Genomic DNA, 26,214 nt, shown 5'->3' with positions numbered 1-26,214 from the left:
AAGGCTCAGTAGGCTCTGACTACTGAGAAGGCGGTAATCTAACTGTTACGCTCAGTTGGCTCTGACTCGGTTGGCTAGATTTTGCCACGCCCACTCGGTGCCCACTGAGCGAGTATATAAACGCTCAACTTGTAGATTGTACTTTAGTTTATAATCATCTGCTGATGATGCTAACATGGTTAGCGAAACGCGCGTCCAGTGTAAAAGTAACAGTGTTTTGGTGTATTGTGGTGATTTAGTGTAATTTTATTTTGCTGTGTAATACCAAAGGTTCCAACCCTCAACTGTAATCATGTTAGCATCATCAGCAGATAATTAAAACTGTAGTAGTTAGTTTTAATCATCTGCTGATGATGATAACATAGTTAGCGAAACGCGCGTCAGTATAAAAGTAAAAGTGTTTTGGTGTATTGTGGTGATCATGTGGTGATTTAGTGTTTTATTTTGCTAAATAATAACTGTTTACATACATATTTATAATTAATTCATTTTTGTTTTCTAAAATATTTTGATTAACAGAAAATATATTATAGGGGGCAACACTATACTGGTCAAGCTTAATCACGTGACTAAAAGTTTATTTGGTATGTACTGTATTTTGAATGTTTTTATGATTGGACAAATAAACAAACACCATTACTTACGAAACACATACATTAGAAGATTAAATCAAAGACAGTTATAAATGAGGAAAAAAATATATAACCTATTAAACATCGGTTTGTATTTTTGACCGAAAATAATTATTTTAACCCACAGGAAAGTTTTCATATGATTAAATTCCACGAACAGAAAAAATATCAATACGGTATTTTCTCATTTTCTGTTAAATTACTACTTATTATGACAATTATCAATATTTACTGTTTATATCCTAGATTCTTGGTCGCTTGTGTGTTAATACTATATATAGATTTAGTTCACTTGTGCATATGTTTATTAGGATGAAATAAGTATGAGTATAGGTAATAAATCTATATTTTCATTAATATCAATATAACTGACTGTTTTAAACGGTTTATTTTCCTATCTAATGTGTAATATATCTTAATTTAATAATTTTATTATTAAACAACAAGGATCTTCTCTTAAACCTAACTTATTTAAATTTTAAAACTAACTTAAAATTAATGTTTTTTTCCGAATTTATTTTATATAAACTTTTTCCATATTTGATATGCTGGGTAAAACGTATTGGTGGGCTAATTCTCCTCCTTCAATTACCCAAATTGTTCCAGTTTTGGCACGTTCTATTACTTGGACAATGCCCGATGCTACCTCTTCTTCTCTAAAACGTTAAAATTGCATTATATGAAATATACATTCACCGGCACGAAATTATACCGGGTGGTCCGAACTGTATTCCAAAAACTTCGGCAGCTTATTTCGGCCGATAGAATAAGTAAAAAACTTCGTAAAAATGTATGTCCTAAAATGCTTAGTTTCGGAGATACAGGGTGTATAAATTTCAGAGTGTTTAATTTATGTCAATGAAGACAAATATTCATAATTTCTATTCCAAATATCTCGAGAACCATTACTCGTAGCGATTTTTACTAAGAGACCTTTTTTAAGTAAAAAATCGTCGTAAATGAATATTTTTTTTTTACTCAGTAGTTTTGTGCAAGTACGGAATAAAAGTTATTAGCCTTCAATCCAGTTAAAAATATGTAGGTGACGCCCTGTACAAGTAGGAGCCATATTGACATCAAAATCAAATTTCTCCTGTCTAAGCTCACCCAAATATGCAAGTGAAAACCCTAAAAATATGCGCATAAATATGTAACCGTTTTGGTCAAAATATGCACAAGAATAATGAAAATGTGCAAATAAGAAATGTTTCAAAAATAAAAATTTATTGATTTAAAGGTACATATGTATATATATTTGTACATATAAATTTCAATATGCATAGTAACATAGTAAAAGTTATATTAAAACAGACAATTTAAATTTTTGATATACAGGGCGATCAAACTAGATCTTGATATGCAATTATAACAACCATAACACGACTGTTGTTAATTGTTAAAACAATAAACAACTAAATATTTCCCGAAATTCTCAATTAAAAAATTACGTTTTCTGTCAGAGTACAAAAATTTATAAATGGAGAAACTCCTTTCCACATCAACTGACGTAAGAGGTGCGCTTTTTAAATTGCTCAATATCGCAAGATCCAAACCAATGGGTTCATTAAAACTTCCATTGAAAATATCAGCTACTTCGCTAAGAAGTTAAAATCCACTATTTTTTTCCATGACATCTTTGAATTTTTGAAAAATTTTGCCTCCGGTTTTACCTGCAACATTTTGAAAAGCAGCTTGGGATTGTTTTACTAGTTCTACACTTCGGGTTAATGGCAAATTAGATTCCGCCATTTGTGTTATTGTTTTAGGAAGAAAGCTATAATTTGTTTTTATAAACGAAAGTTCCTGTTTTATTTCCTTGTTTTCGAATAATTGCTTAACATCTGTAAGAGATTGTGAAGATTCGTCCGATAATTCAGATCTTTCAGTCTACAGAAATTGTTGCAATAAAATATTGAGGCTTCCAACCAAGTGCCTCATCTTGTAATAACAGGTTGCGGGGGAAGGGGAGTGTTTGGTAGTTTTTCTTTGTAGAACTGAATCCTCGTAGGTGCTTTAAGAAAGACTTTTTTCATGTTGGAAAATATTTAAAAGCGGAAACTGTTTTCTAATCTCCTTATAAATTTTATCAGATTATTTGGGGACAAACGACCGATCCTTGGAAAAAACCAGATCGTAAAGTTTATTACAGCTAGGTAGGCAAGAGAGGGTATAATTTTAATACTGGGAAAACCCACATCGATTTGTTCATTAAGCCCGGCATTTTTGTGTTGGCCACTCAACATTGTTTATTAACTCTTTTAAATATGCACAATATGCTATTTTTTAAGAATATATGCAAGTATTTAAAAAATATACATATAATATGCAAAACATGCCAAATATGCGCTTTGCATATTTGGGTGAGCTTACTCATGTCCAAAAACCCTCAGACACCAATTTTCATCCAAATATTGAAATTACTTCAGAAATTATTTGGAAAAAATCGAAATAAAAATGAAAGTTCCACACCCTGTATCTCCGAAACTAAGCATTTTAAGACATACATTTATACAAACTTTTTTAATTATTTTTATCTGCAGAATATCCTGCCGAAGTTTACGGAATACAGTACTGACACTGTATATTGTGTTCTAATGAATCGATTTTGATGACCTTTTAAGCAACTTGTACTTAAATTATTTGATTTTTTAATAGCTCTTTCTAAATTAAAAATGAAATTTTCCATCTATCAATTATACGAGGGAACACAAAATTTTAAATGAAAAATTATTTTGATGAATGTTTAGAATACCCTGTGGAAAATGTTAAAGAAGCAAGAAATTTCAAAATAATTTTATCATCTAGGTGCATTTTTCTCGCATTTTTTGGTTAACCTCAATAGTTTTTTTTTTGAGAAATTCGCTTTTGGAAAAGTCCACTAACATTTTTTTCGTAATTTTTACATTAAAACGGATTTTTAAATGCCTTTGCTTTTAGTCCCAGTGAACACATCTATAAAATAGTGATTTATGTAATGTCCCTGTTAGTGAAAAATCATATTATTATTGTCTGTTGGCTGTTGGGCAGTTATTCTTAGCAGAGATGGTTTTAAGTCTAGAAATTGTATCCGCAATAATTGCTTTAATTGATGATGGTAGACATCAACATTATGTCGCTAACAGATTTAGGTGTACACGAAGTACAGTGCAATCGGAATTGCACCTAATGGTGCGTTTAGACTTGAACTCGCACGAGCTGAACGTGCGAGCACGGCATTCGTTCGCGCTCTCGGGTCCGTTCAAATTAAAAACTTATTTTTCGACGAATGAAGTGATCCATTTGTGCGCACACAGCAGATTTGTGTTGGCGAAAATAATAGACCACCAAGAAATAGTCGAGGCTGCAGTCATTGTTATGCACAGCAAAATTATTAAAAAGGAGAAAAATCGAAAACATCGTCGCTGGTGGCAAACCTAAATTTTTAGAAATCGATATAATTTACTGCAACAACTTAGTGTCTTAGGAGGGCTATGATCAGTTCAAAAACTTTACAAGAATGACCAGACCGGACTTTGAATATTTACAAAATTTAATAACACCAAAACGAACAAAAGATACAAATTTTAGAATAGCAATTCCATTTATATCGACATATTCAATATTAATTTTTAAGAATGTTTAACATCCCATAATATAGGCAACTTTTCATATTCTTCAATAAATAATAACGAAGATTCATTGATCCACTCCATAATTTTAATAAAGAAAACGAAAAAAAATCACACACGCACGCACGAACGCAGACAAAACAAATTGCCGGTGCAAACTGAGCGTTCGCGTACACATAAAATCCCTTTGAGCACGGACCAAAAACCGACACCAGACGGCTCACGTTCGCGGCTGCTCGCGCACAGATAGATTCAGAGAGAGCGTGCGCGCACAGCCGTTTACACTTGAGCATTCGCGGAGGATCAGTGCGTACGTACTCAAGTCTAAACGCACCATAAGGAACGTAATGTAAGAGATAGTACTGTAAGAAGATTAAAATCGAAACAAATCTTATGTCAAAAAGGCCTGCTTCGGGACCACAAATTACTAATTCTGTTGTAGTTTACCAAACTTCAGTTAGATAATACTACAGATCAAAATAAAAGAACAGGTTTCTATGAACATAATGCCCTAAGATTCATTAAGAAGCTACAACCCTTACAGCCCTCACTGAGAACATATCTTGTAAATTTAGAGTAGGTATATCTGGTTGTGACTACATTGTTAATTGTTTTATCTACGTCAGTGAGTTAAGAAGCTCTTAACTCACGCATTTTGAGTGAGTTAAGAGCTTCTTAACTCACGCATTTTCATTACCGCACTCCTTGTTTAGATGACTACCAAAGAGAAAAAAATATTTTGTAAACATTTATTTTACACTAAATTGGAAAAATATGTTATTCCTAAATAGAGTTCCTTTTAATCTCCATAGTTGTGTAGTTTTTTTTCGGTGCACAATTTTTCATACTTAGAGTATTTATATTCATACTTCTGTTTCGATCTTGCTGGAAACAATCCAGAAATGGCTCTGAATGCCTCTTCTTCAATGTCAGAGGGAATACTTTCCGAATCGCTCATTTTTTAAACTAGTGACATCAATATTATTTACTGTCATATTGACATTGCCATGCATGGTATTATTTGAACAACGGTATTAAGGTAATTGATTTTTAAGATAGGTATATAGTTAAGTACAATAATTTTTAAAATTCATTGTGTGTTTTTATAGTTAGATGTAGATAAAATATTGTACAATGCACGCGAGTTAACTCCATTAAGATACTTGTGTGGTTACAAAACTCGCGTATCTTAATGATGCTGTTAAGTTAACTCACTTGTATCGTAAATATCTATTAAGACACTCCATTCAATTTCCTACTAGTTGCCTATAAAAAATAATGATTTCGCTACTACAACCTTTAAACGCAAATATCTTGAAAATTGTTCATGGTTTGTAGTTAAACGAAGAGTTCCATTCTTACGCAAAAAGTCCCAGCTTTTTATGTCATATGTTGAAATGACTGTATATATCAAGATAAAATAGTTTTAGTATTGAAAATACTTCTGGCCGCGTTTATATGGGTTTATACCCATCTTTGAAAAAACGACATGCTAGAAGCAACATGGGTTCAATAACCTGCCTGTCAACACGTACTTAAGTCGATAGAGCCGGCATTGATGAGCGAACAGGGCAAGGCCGTTCAAATCTGGACCGGCGGATAAAGAAAGCGGTATTATTTTAAAAGAAAATATGACAAGGCATGGGTTGTTAGGTACAGATTGGCTATTTTAATCTAACTATTTCCGTAAGGGGCAAATTATACGAGAAAGAGCAGAATCACATAAATAATAAATTTAGACTAATTACCATATTTTTTTATATGATTATTATTTTTTTAATTAACAACTTAGGACAAAGAAAAAGCTTGCATGATTTCCACCGCCAACAGGCGTTAAAACAAATGAATCCAAGGCGTTGTCAAATATTTATTGGGATAAGTTGATAAGTTTTACTGTTTGAATATTGTTGTAAATAATTATTATTATCATTTAATTAGTGCTAACTTATCAAAGTTCACAACAAGGCGAAATTTCAATAAAATCGGCCAACGGATCTTTGAGATATTAATAAAAAAATGTCTATTAGGAAACATCTTGACACCCTGTATCTTTAAAATTATGCATTTCCGGATACATGTTTAAATTAACTTTTTACCTTAAAAACACTCAAAGAATCACCCCCTAAAGTTGGCCAGATACTACTTAATTAACACCCTGTGTTTAAAAATGGCTAGCTAGTGATTTTGTAAGTAAAGCTATGTTTATTATAATAGAAAAAAATACATTTCATAAAAAATAAACAAACCCATAATTCAATTAATATACACTAATTAATTAACTTTAAATGTATCTAAATAGGCACTTTAATAATTGAAAAATGGACATGAGCACTTCGTAGAGTATACCAAATATGTAAAAAAAATTCCAATAAAAAAACCACAAATGGCACATTAAAATCCGCATTATCTGAAATCAAATTATAGGTACCTAAACGGCCAATCAGCCAGACAACAGTGACAAGAGGCCGACATCGGTAACGCGATGAGCAGTTTTTAATAATTATTCCGAGTTAATACTTCAAGTAGCATTCCTTCAAATAAATTTTAATTTAAGTATTGTTAATATAGTCATATTAATGATTATAGCCTGTATGATTTCTAAAATAAAAAATCAAGCGTGTTTTTATCAGAATAATTATTAAATGATTAAATAGAAATAGTTAATATTTATTAACTTCGTAAGCGTTACATTTTAATACCGTACGATCGAATAAAAACGGCGTCAGCGATGGCTATGAAATGAAGATCGCTGTCATTTTATATGTGAAATTATATGGGGAATGTCATCGATCGTCATTTCCAAGCCAACTGGACGCCGTTTTTTTCGATCATACGGTATAATTATGGATTTAATAATTAAATAATTATTTTAAGGTTAAATTGTGGTAAACTTGTTATGAGTTTCAATCATTTATATTTAAAATCTTAGGGAGGCAATATAGATTTTAGGTAGAAGAACTCAAGGGAAGGACTGTGTAATTAGTAATTAAAACTTTACATTTTTTTTACTTGCCATTTTTCTTGTCTTTCACGTTGTACGTTGGAATCTTCGTTGTGTCACACACAATCTGTATTTCGGATATGATGCAGAACTGATAAATTAGACCAAATATATTAATTGTAAGGTATGCATAGAAATATTTTTGTTAACTTTGCAAATACTTAAGGCATGCAATAATTTTAAAAAAAATTGACGTGAGATTACTTCATAATTCTTGAAAGTCTTGGATGATAAAGATTTTAATTATTATGGGTCTGTTTTGTTTAAGAAGCTAATAAATAATTTCAAAAACTCAACTATCGAAATATAATGGTAGAAAATGTTAATTGGACATACTGAATGTAAACTAGGTATACATAGTTGCTGCAATCGATAATATATTTTGCTGCTTATTTTACTCATAACAAAAAACCGTCAATACCGCTACTCACATTATGGGCACCTTTTTATACTTAAATCTCATAATGATTTTTAAAAATACATATGTAGGTGCATACTATAAGTAGTGGTTGTCACGGTTTTTTTATTAGGTATGATGAAAAGAAGCTGTAAACTAAATTATCGTTGGAGCCAACTATATTTTAATTTATTTTTTCTACAGTAACTATGCACGGTAAGGGTTCAAAATATGCCTATACTGTGAGGCAACTCAATTCGAGTATAAATTAACACTTACATTCCAAGTATCTTCTTGGTCTACCGGCACCCCGTTCCCCTTATTCCATCATTTCTATAAAAAATAGTATGATTTATAACTTTTAATTTTTATTGAGAAAATTGGTGAAATTTTGTTGTACGGCGAATTTAAATTTATGGGCCCTCCATAAATTTACACTGTAAGTTCGAATATTAGTTAAACCTAGGAATACCCAGGTAATAGCCGGAAATATGCAAAAGAAGGGGTGAGTTTAGGTTAGAGTAGAATTAGGTTTTAGTTGGTTTTGAATTAATAAAAATATAGACCTAATCTAAACTTAACCGAAACTGACCCACTTTTTGGTATATTTCGGGCTCCTACGTGGGCAACTCTACGTTTAACCAATATTCGGGCTTTTACGGTAACATAATACTCAATCTGATTGGTTTAATCTGGCTCCATAACAAAACTGTGGGTTCGAGGTGCTATTGCAAATTAATTTAATTAATTCTATGTATACACTTTCATAAAAAGCCATCACGATAAAAATTAAATATCAAAATTATTTAACGGTGCGAACTTGTTCACTATACGTATCTGGAATATATTTGCGAATGGCGATCAGCGATACGATGGTGCGTCCAGACCTATGGAGACGAGCGCGAGACATTCCAAATTCGCTGTGTGGACGAGTCTCGCGAGAGCCTCGCGAGTCAACCCACAGAGCCTCGTTGCTATCCGTCCCCTGTCGATTTTTCAACTGCCGATCAAAGAAAGCTCGAAAGTCTGGACGTGTTTTTTGTAGGCTCACCCGACTGCGAGATATTAGGTCTGATTTATAAATTTCGACTATATAAAATTAAGTAATCTCAAATTTTTAAATCGTACACCGTATGTATTATTATTTTTTCTGATAGAATTTACAAATTTTGCGTCACTGATAATTTTTACCCTACCGAAATCCAACATTTCTTTAAACAAATAGAATTATTACAACATCTATTAATTTTAGATATATAATATCAAAAAATGCAAGAAAAGTTACCGAATTGTACGTATGTATAACCCGAGGTATAACCCAATAATAAAATAAAAATTAGGGTATTCCCATTAGAAAATATGTTATATCCGCAACACTTTTTTGAAGTACCCTGTATACTCTATAGTAATGTTAAAATGTGCTTCTTAACCTTACCAATAACTTTTCTATTTAACATTTTGTTCTAAAAATATTAAAAACCGTATTATGTAAAAAACGTTGTGTAAGGGATAAAGGGGAAAACAGCCAAAAGAGGGAAAACCGACAATGAATACCATGTTAAAGACCGAATACCATATTAAAGATACAAAAATTTATTACTGTATGCGTTATTATTTGGCCATCGTTTGTTATATTCAATTGCAATTTAATATGTGTTTGGCCTCCTTTCACTATGATCCCACTCGGCTTGTCTCGTGGAAGATTTACGTAAAAAATGGATAGAAAATGTCTCGCTCTCGTCTCGCTCTTGTCTCGCTCTTGTCTTGCTCTCGTCTCGCACTCGGCTCGTCAGGTCTGGACGCACCATAGACTGCCGGAGTGTTGACGTCACGAATGTCAAATTGCTTTTCAAACTAGGTTTAGTTCTTTTATATTTCTATTTAGCTCTTCCAAATGACGTCACAAATTAATATAAAATGTAAAAAAAACCATGTGATTGCCGACAACCGCCGACTTGTGTCTGGTATTTTCAATACGCCTATGATGGTTGCGCATGTTGCAAAATCTGTGAATTTTGTGCGAAACTACACTCTAGCCCAGTGATTCTCAAACTGGGTTCCGCGGAACCCCAGGGTTCCGCAAAGGGGCGATTGGGGTTCCGCAAGAAGCCAATAATTTTTTTTTTAAATTGTGGTATCACCCAACAATGAAATGGTGTAAATAAAAAAAATATTCTTAGTACTCCCCTTCTGATCTGCATCCGAGCCCGAGCTCGCGCGCTTGTTGCGACTCGTTAATTTTACTTCGCTTTGCAGTCATTGTAATGCCGTGTATGTATTTTGCTATTTTGTGCCTTCTAGTAATCGCCGGCCGCTGTCCTAGGTGCTTTTGTTTTTATGCGGTAGCCTTCCTTACGCAGTCTTCGCATTGAAAGTGTTTGTTTTAAACCCGTTGAAAGACGATTTGTTTGTTTTTCTTGCCTTTACTCTTATGTAATTATTATTTAAAATGGATAAATGGCTGAAAACTGGTTGTTTTAAAAGAAAACAAGAGGTAGAGGAAGATCCAACCATCAGTCAAGATGAAACTGTTGAAGGGATTTGGAGTAATGCTAGCAGCGATGAGCCGTCAACTTCAAGTTTTGTTCCCGTTGCGAATAAGAAAATTAAAATTAGAAAATATTGCCCAGAATATTTATCCTATGGTTTTGCTTCCACTGGGGATCCTAGTGCGCCAAACAGCCAGTGTGTAATTTGTTTTAAGACTTTCAGCAACAGTTCATTAGCTCCAGCGAAACTTCTAAGACACTTACAAACAAATCATAGTGAATACAAGGACAAACCTGTGGATTTTTTTCAACGCAAGTTAGTGGAAATGAATAAAAGTAAAAAGAATTTATCGTCTTTAGTGGGTAGCAGCATTAATGAAAAAGCATGTAAAGCCTCATTTCAAGTAAGTTACCGCATAGCTAAGGCTGGAAAAGCGCATATAATTGCCGAAACACTTATTAAACCTTGTTTAATAGATGTTGTCGAAACCATGATTGGTGAAAAGTTTAGTAATAGTGTAAAAATGCTGCCACTTTCAAACGATACTGTTCATAGGAGAATTTATGAAATTAGTAACGAAATAGAAAATACAGTTATTCAACGGATAAAAGGTAGTGGTTGGTATGCACTACAGCTTGATGAAACAACAGACGTGGCAGGGTGTGCAGTATTGCTTGTTATTGTGAGGTACATACACAACAACTCTGCAGAAGAAGAAATGTTACTTTGCAAACCTTTGAAGACCCATACAACCGGCGAGGAAATTTTTAAGATGATCGATTCTTATATCACTGAAAAAGAACTTAATTGGAATCAGTGCATTAATATCTGCACTGACGGTGCAAAAGCAATGACTGGTAAATATTCTGGATTTGTTGCACGTGTTAAAAATGTCGTTCCAGAAATTGAAAGTAGCCATTGTATTATTCATAGACAAGCATTGGCAGTAAAAAAAATTCCTCCCGTTCTTAAAAACGTTTTGGATGAAGCAGTAAAAATTGTAAATTTTATAAAGTCCAGGCCTCTAAATTCACGAATTTTTGCTGTTCTTTGTGAAGAAATGGGTAGCCAATTCACCACGCTTTTGCTTCACACCGAAGTGCGATGGTTATCGCGAGGAAAAGTATTGGTTCGCCTGTTTACTCTGCGAAATGAGGTGATGGTGTTTCTTAATGACTCTTCATTTGAATTATCATCAAGAATAACTGACATCAAGTGGTTACAATGTTTGGCATATCTTGCCGATGTCTTTTCAAGCCTTAATGAATTAAATTTATCACTCCAGGGAACTTCTGTAACAGTAATCTCCTTATATGACAAAATCCAGGCCAAGTTAAATAAAATACAGTTTTGGGAATCGTGTATAAACAGAGGAATCTCGGAGTGCTTTCCTACACTGCATGATTTTGTGTGTGAGTCGAAGACTGCATTGTCAGCAGAAATCACTTCGGAGATAATAAACCATCTTCAGAACCTACAAGTTTCAATCAGAGAATATTTTCCAAGACGAGAAGAGGATCTTGATTGGGTTCGCAATCCATTCTCAGTCCCAGTCGAAAAGTTTCATCAAACCCTAACTGTAAAACAAATTGAACAACTTATTGATGTTGCTGCCGATGGAAACCTTAAAACTACTTTCAACTCGGCTACATTGTTGCAGTTTTGGGCCCAGCTTAGAAGTGAATATCCAGAATTAGCCAATTTTGCTGTTAAAAAATTGTTGCCGTTTGCTACAACTTACCGTTGTGAAGTAGGGTTTTCGAAGTATGCTCTTACAAAAACCGACTTAAGAAGTAAACTTAATCCTGAAGCAGATATGCGGATACAACTTTCAAACATTGAACCCGATATCGACAAACTTGTATCAAACAAACAGGCCCATCCTTCGCATTAAGCTCATAAAAAAATTTGTAATGAATATTTAAGTGTTTTACTGTTTCTGAGTTATTAATATATTATGTACTTAATTCTTACATTTTTTTATTTACTCTTAATTTAGAAGCTCAATAAGTAGTATTAATATCGATATATTGACACAAAACCAAACATGCACTATGTCTTATATTTAAGAATATAGGGTAGGGGTTCCCTAGAAAAAAAAAGTGCACTCTAGGGTTCCTCACTCTACAAAAGATTGAGAAACACTGCTCTAGCCTAATGGATGTACATCCGAGAACTGTAACGGATTATAAACTATTGCCATTCGCTTTGGCGTTAAATCTCTTGTAAGAATACCAAATGTCAGGGAAGACCAATGTTCTTAAAAAGAAACAAAATATAATTTTATCTACACTTTCAAAGGCAGTAAATTACTCTAAGCACCTGAAGGCATATATTCATAGGAACATTTTGTTTTACTTTTATTATGACTGAATAAATATTTAAATATCTTAATAGGCAATATTTACGTTTGTGTAACATCATTGGAAACAGTATCTAAATTTTCTTTAGGCATTTCGTTAGTAATATCTGAAGTTACAGATCCAGGACAAACAGATATGACTTTCACTTTGGTCTCCTCGTAGAGTACAGGCAAACCCCATGATAAAGCCATACCATTTACTGCAAACTTAGTGCAAGAATAGATGGGGTTATCTGGAGATCCTCGAATACCTTTGGTGGAAGAAATATTTAAAATTACGGCTTCGTCTGTAGATCTGTTGTTTTGTAGGTAGTTTTCGAGTCCTAAGAGTATTCCGTTTACAGTACCTTTCTGTAAATGAAACGTATATAGAGACAAGAATATTCATAGGAAAATATTGCTATTTAATATCTACTCACAACATTTACGTCGATTATTTTTTCCCAGGCGTCATCATCTAAAATCCCTGCATTGTTAACTAAAATATCGACTTGTCCAAAAGCTTCCACTGTATTTTGAAAAGCATCTAGAAAATTAAAATGCATCATTAGGTATCGTAAATGCATATGAAATATTTGTTAGGTTATATTTCTTTTTCAAATGACTTATTTTTAAACGTTATATTATAAGTCTTTTATCTATGCTTTATATGTTCAAGCTGTCATTGACTTTTGATGTATGAATTATCTTTCAATTTTACACTCACCAGCACGAAAAACAGGCACCTTAAAATTTTGACGTATTTTAAAGTTTAGTATATTTTGTTCTAGTGGGCCGATTTATATGATTTTTTTAAGAAATTTGTAGCAAAATTATTTGACTTTTTAGTATCTTTTTGTAAATTAAAAATGAAAATTGCCATCTGTCAATTATACGAGGGGAAACAAAATGTTGATATTTTGGTGAAAGTTTGCAACATCCTGTGGAGTACGTTAACAAAGCAAGGAATTTAAAAATCACTTTATCATCTAGATGTATCTTTTCTCAATAGTATGTTTTTTGATTCATCTCAATAGCTTTTTTTTGAGATGTTCGCTTTTGAAGAAAACACTTTTTGAAGAAGAAATATTTTTTCGAATTTTTACATTAAAACAATGCCCTTGCTTTTGGTCGTAGTCAACAAACCTATAAAATAGTGTTTATGATTTATGTAATGTCACTGTCTTTGAAAATCATATAGGCAGTTATTCTGAGTTGATCTCTGCCACGATCAATTAAAGCAGCAATACCCGACACTTCAGAACTTATCTATACTAGAGCAATAAACAATAAAAATATGACTTTTCAATGACAGTGATATTGCGAAAACAATAAACCAAAGCAATAAACATTATTTTATAAGTGTGGTGATGAGGATCCAAAATCAACGACTAAAATTGTTACAAATCGTTACTGTCTTAATCAAAAGCGAATATCTCCAATAAAAATAAAACGACTACGATGAATAAAAAACAAACTCTCGAGAAAAAAAATCCTTGCTTTGTTAACATATTCCACATGGTGTTTCGAACTTTCACCAAAATATCAACATTTTGTTTTCTCTCGTATAGTTGACAGATAAAAACTTTATTTTTAATTTAAAAAGAGATACTAAAAAGGCAAATAATCTAGCTACAAATTGCTTAAAAATCATCAAAATCGGCACACTAGAACAAAATATATTAAATTTTAAAATACCCCGTTGGTGCCCGTTTTTCGTGCCGGTGAGTGTAATAATTATTATAATTCTTTTTTCCCTCTAATATTTTCTAAAAGGTATTTTATGAGTTTGATTTTTATTACAATGTGTTTCAGTCTTTCTCCATTTGCTATGGACACAGATGCTACAGGTTGCTTTAACATTACTCGTCCTATATACAGCGTGAGTTTCCTACGATCTTCTCTATGTGTATCTCGGAAACTACTGGAGATAGAGTCGGTTAAATGGGGAAAGAATTGCAGTTTTGTGGGGTCATAAATATCATTCATGGCTTACTAGATATTTCGAAACAAAACAAATTTTGGCTATTTTAAAAATTGACGCATTATAATATATTTTAGACAAAAAGTTTTCAGATAAATGTTGTAAATAATCGCATCTCTAATGAGTTTGTATTCTCCGATATTTTCGGAAGTGTGTAGTTTTTGACATATGACACAAATATATGTTTTTTTTTAAATGGAAACCATAGACCATGACTTCATAAAAGCGCCATTTTTTAAGCTTTTCAGCGATATAAGCTATATGTTTTTATCAAAAAATCGCTGAGTTATAGCCGCGATATTTTTAACAAAACTTATCAGATCGTCACAAGAAAACTACTGACTTCTAAAGTCAATGCAATAAAAGAAAGACATGATTGATATTGACAAATTGTTCTTTTTATATTTACCTTCAAATTGAGTAATATCTGTAACATCAGTCTTTACAAATAAAATACTGTACTCGCTAAATTTCTCTGATATAGTTTGTACCGCTCTCAGTCCGGCTTCTTCATCGATATCTGCAATAGACACACCCTACAAAAGATAAAAACATTTTTAGAAACTAAATATAATTATATATAGTTCCCATGTATAAAATAAATCAAATCGGATACTAAGAATATCATCAGTAGATAATAGTGGTCACTTACATGACCTTTTACATAATAGGTGGGGCCACACACGAGAGGTATTTTTAAACGATCTTTCCCGCTGCTCGATCTGTCATATCAATCAAATATCTCATTTTCTCAACAGAACTGCTCTGTGAAGGAACAAATCGGTTAGTTAGGTGCAAATTCTCTCAAATTTTAAAGGGATTGAACCGCGAGTTAGATATTTTATACTGCTATAAAATGTCGGCAGATTTTCATTTAGTGATGGAGAAGACGATGACGATGACATCAATGGTATTTTTATTAGATTTTTATGTATTTTTCGATGGTATTTTTATTAGATTTGTGTATGCTGGAAATAATGAAAAAAATTATTAAAAAGTGGATAAAAATTGGCAATCCAAGAAAGACAAAAATATGGGCACATGTCCGTACTTCATGAACTGAGAAAAAATAACACGTAATTAATAAAAAATATCACTCCACAGCGCACAGTAACCAGTGAGTCTTGTGCAGAACAGGTCCCCACGAAATCGTGGTTTTTTTAATTTTTAATGTGGATCCCATAGTTAATGGAATGGTCTAAAAGAAAAAAATTGTTGGATGAACCACTTTTTCTACGAAAAAAAATAATTAAAAATTCCAAATTTTCACTACATTTCAATGCGAAAACTCCCTATTATAACCTTCATAAAGACAGTAAAATACAAGGTTATGCACAGTGTTGCCATACTCACCCTGTGTAAAATCGACGAAAACGTTCTACTTTATATTCATTTTTTTTACATTTAGTACGCACTTTAAGAACACGAAAAATTAAAAATATAATAAACGAGGCAAAACATAAACACTATAAAAATAAATTGACAATAAAATCATTACACAGTATTTAGCACAATTGTTTAAAAATATATTTTTCCCGGATTTGTTCAGTAAGATTCCGAAATCGATGTGATCTGCGTACTTCCAAACACTCCCCACCAACCTAACCTAACCAATGCATTAACACCCCCAAATAACCAGGCTAACCAATGCATTAACACCCTCCAAATAACCAGACTAACCAATGCATTACCACCCTCCAAATAACCAGAATATCTAACCTAACCTAACCAATGCATTAACACCCTTAAAAATCACTTTATCATCTAGGTTTATCTTTTCTCAATAGTATGTTTTTTGGTTCATCTCAATAGCTTTTTTTTGAGATGTTCGCTTTTGAAGAAAACACTTTTTGAAGAAGAAATATTTTTTCGAATTTTTACATTAAAACAATGCCCTTGCTTTTGGTCGTAGTCAACAAACCTATAAAATAGTGTTTATGATTTATGTAATGTCACTGTCTTTGAAAATCATATAGGCAGTTATTCTGAGTTGATCTCTGCCACAATCAATTAAAGCAGCAATAGCCGACACTTCAGAACTTAAAGCCATCTCTACTAGAGCAATAAACAATAAAAATATGACTTTTCAATGACAGTGATATTGCAAAAATAATAAACCAAAGCAATAAACACTATTTTATAAGTGTGGTGATGAGGATCCAAAATCAATGGCTAAAATTGTTACAAATCGTTACCAACCTAACCTAACCAATGCATTAACACCCCCAAAATAACCAGGCTAACCAATGCATTAACACCCCCAAATAACCAGACTAACCAATGCATTACCACCCTCCAAATAACCAGAATATCTAACCTAACCTAACCAATGCATTAACACCCCCAAATAACCAGGCTAACCAATGCATTAACACCCTCCAAATCACCAGGCTAACCAATGCATTAACACCCTCCAAATAATCAGGCTAACCAATGCATTACCACCCTCCAAATAACCAGCCTATCTAACCTAACCTAACCAATGCATTAACACCCCCAAATAACCAGGCTAACCAATGCATTAACACCCTCCAAATAACCATGCTAACCAATGCATTACCACCCTCCAAATAACCAGGCTAACCAATGCATTAACACCCCCAAATAACCAGGCTAACCAATGCATTAACACCCTCCAAATAACCAGGCTAACCAATACATTACCACCCTCCAAATAACCAGGCTAACCATTGCATTAACACCCTCCAAATAACCAGGCTAACCAATGCATTACCACCTTCCAAATAACCAGGCTAACCTAATTGAGCCTAATGACATAAAAAACTTATATTTTCGTAGAACCTGAAAAATCCGCAAATTTTATTTCAGAAATTGCTTTAAAATAATCCACACTAACGAATAAGCTACTAGACAGTTCAATTTTTGTTGCACTAAAGTGATAACTTACCGTTTTAAGTCCCTCCACAACAACTTTATTTCAGAAGAAAATCATATAAAGTAATTTTATTGACAACGTCGCAAATTCTATGCGAAGGCCATAGATGACATACCGATGATCGATTAACTGTCAATCGAAAAAGTCATAAAATTGCTAGCTTGAGCTGATGTAATTAAATATATTTTCTTAATTTTTATGCTTACAAAGAAGATTCGTTACATTTTTGTGCTTAAATTAGATCATTTCACGTCTATATAAGGTAATAAAGTACTAATATGTGATGTTTTTACTGAATCCGTGTAGAAAATTTAACATATTTACTGTCCGTCGCCTGTACCTAAAATACGTTTTTTTGCCGCTTTTTAAAGATAAAACACATTCATCCAACAATTTTTATGCTTAAAAATATTCAGTTTTAGATAATCTTGCAAAAAAATCCCAAAAAAGTGTTAAATGCGTGGGGACCTATTGTGCACCAGAGCCGTAACCAGTAACAGACAGATATTTAAAACGATTTATTCCATCGGTATAAAACCCCAAAGGTTTCTAACATTTCAAGCGGCCGCTACTGTTATAGAGCACTAACGTGCGTGTAAATAGGAGGGATTTATCGGTGAGGACAAATCTGCGAAAAATACCTCTCGTGTGTGGCCGGCTAATAATTAACTTAACGATTAAAAACTCTTATTATTATTAATTTTAAAGAAATCATTGTTTATTATAAATTTAATCTACGACAATGTTATTATGACACATTTAACATTGTCATTTGGATGTCATTATGGCTTTCATAATAACAGGCAAATTTTAAAATAAGAACCAAGAAAGAAAAGGTACCTAAACACGTTTTTATCTGGTTTATTTATGGTAAACATTAATTATAGTATTAGTACAATTGGTTAAATTAATTCCAGACGATGACAGGTGAGTTGAATTTTTAGAAAGTAAATTTATTTCCTGAGTGCTTGAACTTGTTGAAGACCCAATCATTGCCAGAAATGTTACCCAAAATATTACACATGACACCTTTTTCTTATTTTCTTTGGAATTTTCTATATAGCTCTCTGCCACTGTGTTAGAGCGCCAACCACCATCTTTTAACAGTTAATAAATCCACTTCTCAATCTGCAAGCAACGACGCAGACGATCTACGGAAACAATGTCCAGGGTATTGTTGTGGATTTGGAAGCCTTAGGAACAATGCTATTTTATACGGCATTTTACCTAAAGTATTAATGACAACGGGTTGTTTAATACGTTTTCCATTTCTGTACCCCACAAAAAATCGAGTATGCTCTGTGTTGCTTGGCCGCATAACCATTTCCACCATATTTATTCCTTCAACGTTCCCTTTCGTTATAAAAAAATCTCGTGTTATCTTTGTTTTCGTAACTGGAATAATGACATGAATGTATTGTCCTTCATCTTTAACATTTTGCAGCTGCAGATTTGTCAACTCGATACGCCTACAGGCTCCCGCAAATCCCACTATCTATGAAACGTTTGTCAGCAAATAAGTTTTATCATCGGCTTCCAACAAAAAACGAGTTATGTCTTTTTTTCTTAAAATTCTCGATTTTTTTGACCGAAATCCTTCCGATTTTCTTTTTAGAAATGCAATTAAATGGACGTACTAATATCTGTATTTTTCTTCACTGATATAACTGAACATAGCATGGAATAATATACACAAAGTGATGAAGCCTTCCTCTGTTTTGAAATATGTTCAAAATATGCCAGGAGAACCTTTTCGTTACTACAATTCTTGATTCCTTTCCCTTTACACCAATCTTCAAGTTTTACATAGGCTTGCTCGTACGTTTGTCTTGATTTTTCGGAAAGTAGGGAATCGACAACGTTTTGCGCAATGCCTTCAATATCCGAAGGGACACTTTTAGAATCAGAGTCACCCATATTAATATTATTTTTTGCTTTTTGCTAAAACTGAACGTTTAACAAAAAATTGAACATCAATAATTGAGTTGTCAAAGTCAAAACGGAAACAATCAACAAGCACGGTTACTACGGCGTCGACTAATATGAGCACTTGATAATTTTGAATTTTAATTTTTATGAGGATATCTCTGATATTTTAAATTAAATCAAATCTCTTTGGATCATCCCTCGGTGTCGCGCCGTAGATTAAATTTTGAATGATACATGTTCGATACGAACTTTTTAATGAAACTTGTGTAACTAACTATGATATTCGTATCGAACTTCTATCATTAATAACTATATAATCTATATGCGACCATTCATGCTTCAAATACCGCTATCCTAATATTAGCCAGACTTAACAGGTCCTAAGAAATATAGGTTATTTTATATTCTTTGTATAGGTTATCGTCAAACTGAAGTAGTATGTATAGTAATATTAAAAGATGCAGACGAGAAGAAGTCATACAAATTGACTTTCATTTTTTAAAATTCTGTTTTTAAAATCTTGTTATCTCAATGCAATTGGTGACTGACTTACACTGATTGACTTCTGAACCCTCCATATTAAAAAAAATAGATATTACAAATAGATTAAAAATGTTTAATCAACGGTTTAATATAAAAATTACCTAAACATACCTTAGCTCCGTTTTCTAACAATCCGATAGCACAAAAATATCCAATACCAGTGGCGCCCCCCGTGATCAGAGCGACCTTATTCGCAACCGAAAAATGAGTACTCATATCTGACGGAACGGAGTAAACAACTGCCTTTAGACTTGTCTTGGGTCAGCTGGCCAGCAGCGTATTTATCTTTCAGACGATTAAAGCAAAGATATCATCTTTGTTGCCTCCTTTGTTCGGATGTTTTGAGTTCAGAGCAATTAATAATTTTAATAGCCGTCGGTAATTGGAAGATAAAAGATATAAATATAAAAATCGTTATGCGAAATTTATAGTACGTGGCAAACTAATAATAATATTTAGTTTGATAAGAATATGGTTATCGATCTTTAATAAAATGTTCTATTGTAAAACTCTTCGTTGTTTTTTTTCAAGCAAGTGAGATGAATGATACTTTAAATATCTTTGAATAGTACAGACATTTATTTGTCGAAGGTTTGGTTTGGAATTGTCACATTTTCTTTTGATGTAGCAAAGTATAGTTTTAAAGTTATGGAAAATATTAAACAAAAAAAAAGAAGAAAATAATTATTGTATTATGTCTATCACCGATTTTTTGTTTATTGATATTCAAAGTGAAGTATGGAAAACCTCGGACAGACTCATCAACATCCCAAGTAGCATTTTCACGACTTGCGACCACAGGTTTACTAAACAAAACATTGGATTAGTTACAAAAAATAGTTAGCTCCGTACCTTGGGTATTAAAATAAATGTAAACGTTGTTGTAACGTTGTGCCGACGTTGAACTAGTACTACCACAAAGTAAAAGCTTCTGCGACGTCGAATAAACGTTGTCTTGTAACCTTTTTTGCTGAAGTGATCTTCAGGTGATTCGGACAACGTAGTTACAATGTTGGGCAATAAAGAGTTTTCCGACGTTACTTTCAGGACCTATTCCAACGCTATGCAAACGTCGTCTGTTTTACTAATTCGAACGTTGTTTAGATTTCCTTATTCTTACGTTGGTAGGACGTCGAGCCACTACCATTTTGGCAACTGTATTGAACCATAACCTTAAATCTTAAATTTTCACTTCATTGTTCTGTTCAGTCAGACAGTTTTCAGTGCTGTTTTTGTTTTTATAAATAAAACTTCATTAAAATGGGACGTAAGAAAGGCACATATAAAACTAAATTTAAATATACATCGACATATTACCGATACTTTATCCACTCCCTCGTTTATTTAGAATATAGAGGACGGTACAAGCTAGACTCTAGGATGACTAAATTAGGCAATCTTGCGACTAGTATACTACCTGTTAAGGCTGAACTCCGACTTTATTAGTCCAGTATGCGACTATTCGAACTACTCCAAAACAACAAAGTGAAAGCCGCCATGTTGTTGAATAAGAAAATGTTTCGTTCCTAAAATAGCAATTCCTGCTTTTTGAATACATTAACTTGAAATATTTGACCCTAAACAACACGCGGAAACAATTTTTTTTTCGACTGCGAATAAGTTATTCTCATTTTACTAAAAAAAAAATTAAGACATTTTTTAAAACTTCTTTAATTTTAAGGCCCATTATTATTTTTCAAAGTAGAAACAATACATTTATCAATAAAGTTGTTTGCGTTTAACTTTTTTGCCTTGGGTAACGAGTTACAGAGTTGGTTAAAGTGTTTCAATAATTATGATCTTCAAACATCCTCCACACTTAAATACTTTTGTTTTGTTTTCCTTTACTACCATCTGGCATATGTCTCTAACTAACTCATAAAAATAATATTTTTACTATAATTATCCCAATTTAGGATAAAACGCGACTTAGACGCCATATTATTATAGTTTTGTATTTCCGTAAATTAGGATTTTAAACAACGTTGCAGTTTGTACTAAATTAGGCTGCTATAGCCAACGTAGGTATCAAACGTCGTTTCGACCCAAAAATTATTCTCCAAACTAATGCAGACTAGGGTTGGCACGAGGTTGTGCCGACGTTGCGCCCCGACGTTTGGTCGCGTGACACAACGTTGTCCCGACGTCCAAATGCTGCTTGAGATGACATCACTGTCTACTGTTGTTGGACATAGACCTCTTCTAAGTTCCTCCACGTCTCCCGTTTCTGGGCCCTCATTATCAAATACCCAGCGATTCTTTTTGTATCATCGCTCCAGGGCATCGATGATCTAACTTTATTACGTTTGTCTTCTCATGACCGCCATTCTTTTAATCCACCTGTTTAAAAAAATCATTCCAATGCACTCACACATTTTTGAATCACCCTGGAGAAGTTAAAATATTTTCCCGAAATACATCCTAGTGCATATTTTAGATTTGCACATAAACCAAACTCCCAGTTTTTTATTGTAGGAGCTACAGATGACCAACGCACTTTTGCCGGACCCTGTATATTTCTAGGTGCGTGACGAGGTGATTGGCTCCAATTTGTTGTATAATCATAAATTTGTCTCAGAATGCATAGCTCAGAATGTTTCAGTATAGCGCTTCGGCGAGGTGAATGTGGCGATCTGAACTGCTCCACTATGTTTTAACACTTAGATCCGGTTGTTTGGTTTGGTTGTGATACTCGGTTCAGGGTGCATTGTATTGTACTGACTAAGGGTGGATCTCAGGTATGGCCCACCATTGCGGCCGCGAGGGCCTATTGTGGCTCAGTTTCTACAAGCTCTTTAATAGAAAAGAGCATGAAAGTTCACCCTCAAGACCCAGCCTTTTAACATAGGCCGTTATGTCCGAGGGTGATATGTCTCCTAGGTCTGATAGGTCTAGCGTGGGTTTGCCAAACACCTCAAACCTGGTTCTGCCCCAGCGGGGCAGGTACACAGAACGTATTTCATTGTTTCGTCATCTTCCATACAGAGTCGGCATTCGGCGTCTTCCACCAGTCCCATCCTCTGTAGGTGTGATCGTGATCTCAGCCGGCAGTGGCCAGTGTATACTGCAGTGAGTTCTCCTGTTCCGCGTTTGGATGGCCCTGCTAGGATTTTCTTGGCATGTTCCATTCAAATTCAAATTTATTTATTAGACCCCATTAAGTTTTACAGATTAATAATAATATTATTAATTAATAATTATATTATAATAATTATTCTTTCAGAATTCTAATTATTCATTTTAATAATTATTCAGCTAAAAGGAAACCAAGGAACAGTTTAAGAACGAACTGATAAGACGTGTAATTTACGGCACTAAACACCTGGGCTATATATAGTATTGTGTACTCATTTGGTGTTTTAAAATGGACCCCAACAGACCTGAGGGGCATTGACACAAAAATCAGGACTCTGTTAACAAAATATCGATACCACCACCCAAAGTCCAGTGTGAACCGCGTATATATATACCAAGGTCAAGAGGCGGAAGAGGCCTTCTAAATGTAGAAAATTGCCACAATACACAAGTTCAGAAACTGAGGAACTACTTCTTGAGTAACAACTTACCGCTTCACCGTACCCTCCGAGATATTGACCAACACTATTCCCCTCTTGACTTGATGAACCCCACCAGCCCAAGTCTACGAAATTGGACGGAAATGGAAAAAGAGTGGGCCAGTAAAACTCTCCATGGCAGGTATAGAGCAAACTTAAAAAATACCACAATTAGTATGCTGGATTCAAATACTTACCTAAAAGCGTTCCCAGAAACCGAAGGAAGTATACTGGCAATACAAGATCAAGTTGTCCCGACACTGAACTATAGGAAATATGTCTTGAAGGAGAGAGTTGAAAGTGATCTGTGTAGGAAATGCAAGCGTACAGCTGAGAGCATCCAACATATAACAGCAGGGTGATCTATTTTAGCTCCAAGGCAGTACCTGGCACGCCATGATGAAATAGGAAAAATATACCATCAAGCTATAGCACTGGGAACTGGGCTAATGGAAGAAGGAATAGAATGGTACAAGTATAACACAAAGGATATTCTGGAGAATGCTGAATATAAATTATACTGGAACATCACAATTATTACAGACCGATCTATCCAGCATAATCGCCCTGATATGGTGCTTTTTAAGAAGAAAAAGGAGGAAGCCACAATAATAGATTTTATAACACCATTAGACGAAAACGTCCAAAAAGCATACCTAGAAAAGAAACAAAAATACGAAGAACTGGCATATGAACTTAGACAGTTATACAAATTAAAACAAACAAAAATCTTACCTCTAATGATATCCGTCAATGGCTTAATACATCAGCAAACTGTGCGACATACTAAAAATTTGAAACTATCGCCAAATGTTTTGTCCACCGCTCAAAAAGCTGTAATTCTGGGAACTGATGCACGCATAGTCAGATCGTTCCTTTACGCGAACTAGAGACTGCCTTGGTCCCAGCTATCTCTCCTGAACCTGAAACCTGAACCCGGCTATCTCTCCTGAACCTGAAAGAAAAGAAAAAAAATATTCTTAATAAATGTGTGTCTAAAGGGATCGCACCGCGATTAAAAAACCGATACAAAGGCACAAAGTGCCAGAGTGGGGCGACCCCAAACATTCCGGACTGCCTTTCCAGTAAACTATACGAGTAAGTACTCCCTAACTCATTCACAGAGACTGTCTCTTGCAAGATTTTTTGGAACGGTAAGTGTCGGTTCTGGGCCCACGAATGGCGAGCCTGCGCCAATTTTGGCGAGGAAATCAGCACGTTCATTTCCCTCTAGGCCGACATGTCCCGGTATCCATATTAGCGACACTTTTTTGAGTAGTTTCTTACAATGAAGAATCGTCATAGACGTGCTTTTCGTTGCTTAAGGTGCTTTCAACGCGGCTTGACTATCCAAAAATATGCTTATTGTTTTCCCGGTGTATTGCTGTTCTACCAACATAACAGTTGCACACATGTTTCAATAGCATATAGCTCAGCTTGGAAAATTGTGGTGTGTTTTCCAAGACTGTGGTAGATCTCAGTCTTTGGACTGCTGCAGTAAATTCCTGCGACAGATCCTTTTTCGTTTTTGAATCCGCCCGTGTACGAACACATTTTCACATGTAATTTTTTACATCTTTCGTTTCTCGGCTTATCCTATTCGTCCCTATTCGGAAACAGGACGTTCTAGGTACGTATCAAGAGTTGGACTGGTGGTGTGAGATCCGAGACCATTCCCAGAATCTCATCCGACTGTAGTTCGTCTGCTAGTTGGTTTTGTGTGAACATGATTGTTCCTTGGGTTTCACGTCCCATGTTTAGAAACTGTTCAGGGTGAGTTCAGATTTAAACAAAGGTTAAAAATTTAATAAGTATCGGATTGTCTGAGGAAAGAATATAAAGAACTGAGTTTGTAGGAAATTTTGTATACTATTATTTTGTATAGAAGTATTATTTCTGAAAAATGTACATTTTTAGAGATCTAAGCAAAAAAACAAAAATTGCAATTTTTTTACGTGTTTTGCTTATATTTATTGTCAATGTTCCGTCACGAAATTTTATTAGCAAACATCAGAAACGGATTCAGCCCCAAAAAATATAAAGTATAAAATAAAAATCAGAACTACCCCAAAACTTTTCTGAAAAAATACAATTTGACCAGACTAAGATTACAAGACAGAAATAAAAAAACTGAAATAATATTTTTTTTTAGGTAGGTATTTATAAATGTTTAGAAAAAGACACGATTTTATTGATGAGAAAAAAAGTAACGGCACGCGGGGTTCCCAAGCGGTCACCCATCCAAGTACTAACCGCGCCCGACGTTGCTTAACTTCAGTGATCGAACGGGAACTGGTGCGCCAACGTAGTATGGCCGTTACATATCAATACTGTTACTCTCATTCTATATGTCCAAAACTTTTAATTAAAAAAATATTGTATATCTGTAAAATGAAAACTGAAATTTATGTTTTTTTATATTTAAAATTTCATACGGCATGCTGCGTAATCTATTATCCATAGGATAACAATAAAATTCGATAAACTAAACGCAATCCGTTGTTTTGTTGGTTGCCTAGTCCTGTCTACAATTTAGATAATCGTCGTCAGAACATTATTCAAAAATTATATCAGAAGTGTTCCATAAAATTAATGAAATTTGATTTTAGTCTTCTTTAAATCTTATTGACACACGATATTATTATTCTCTCAAGTAAGTGTGCTTAATGCTTAATATAATAGCAAAATGTGATTTCCTCTAATAAATTCGTTCGCCATTTTGTCAACAAACTCTACATATATTATTTTATTCTTTGATCTTATTATCAGCTTATTATTGTTTATGACATTATAATGCATTTATAAAATAAGAGCTATGTATAGTTTAGTATATAGAGGA

General features: G+C 33.8%; 1 protein-coding gene and 1 non-coding gene across 2 annotated transcripts; both read right to left on the bottom strand.

Annotated features, from left to right (window-relative positions):
- Positions 1-962: 962 nt before the first annotated feature.
- Positions 963-20,078, bottom strand: LOC115876925 (15-hydroxyprostaglandin dehydrogenase [NAD(+)]-like). Its single transcript, XM_030892974.1, has 5 exons — positions 19,933-20,078; positions 14,863-14,989; positions 12,910-13,016; positions 12,537-12,841; positions 963-1,288 (listed from the first exon to the last, which is right to left on the bottom strand). The coding sequence occupies exons 1-5, from the start codon at positions 20,035-20,037 to the stop codon at positions 1,147-1,149; spliced, it is 786 nt and encodes a 261-aa protein (XP_030748834.1). The 5' UTR covers positions 20,038-20,078; the 3' UTR covers positions 963-1,146.
- A 5,501-nt stretch (positions 20,079-25,579) lies between these two features.
- On the bottom strand, positions 25,580-25,697 carry LOC115876945. The gene has a single exon (XR_004049238.1). It is a non-coding gene; the product is annotated as a 5S ribosomal RNA (ribosomal RNA).
- Between the last annotated feature and the right edge of the window lie 517 nt (positions 25,698-26,214).

Source organism: Sitophilus oryzae, unplaced genomic scaffold (assembly GCF_002938485.1).
Source record: "Sitophilus oryzae breed Bouriz unplaced genomic scaffold, Soryzae_2.0 scaffold_1440_pilon_pilon, whole genome shotgun sequence".
NCBI classification, from domain to species: domain Eukaryota; kingdom Metazoa; phylum Arthropoda; class Insecta; order Coleoptera; family Curculionidae; genus Sitophilus; species Sitophilus oryzae.
The sequence above is the reverse complement of the archived record's forward strand: the minus strand, read 5'-3'. Positions and strand labels throughout refer to the sequence as shown.

Excerpts from the sequence above, each read along its gene's own strand:
- LOC115876925 (XM_030892974.1), bottom strand. The coding sequence starts at position 20,037 with ATGAGTACTCATTTTTCGGTTGCGAATAAGGTCGCTCTGATCACGGGG. Across the intron at positions 12,842-12,909 it reads AAATAATCGACGTAAATGTT|AAAGGTACTGTAAACGGAAT; the intron begins GTGAGTAGATAT and ends TTTCATTTACAG. Across the intron at positions 1,289-12,536 it reads TCCAATGATGTTACACAAAC|AGAAGAAGAGGTAGCATCGG; the intron begins GTAAATATTGCC and ends TTAACGTTTTAG.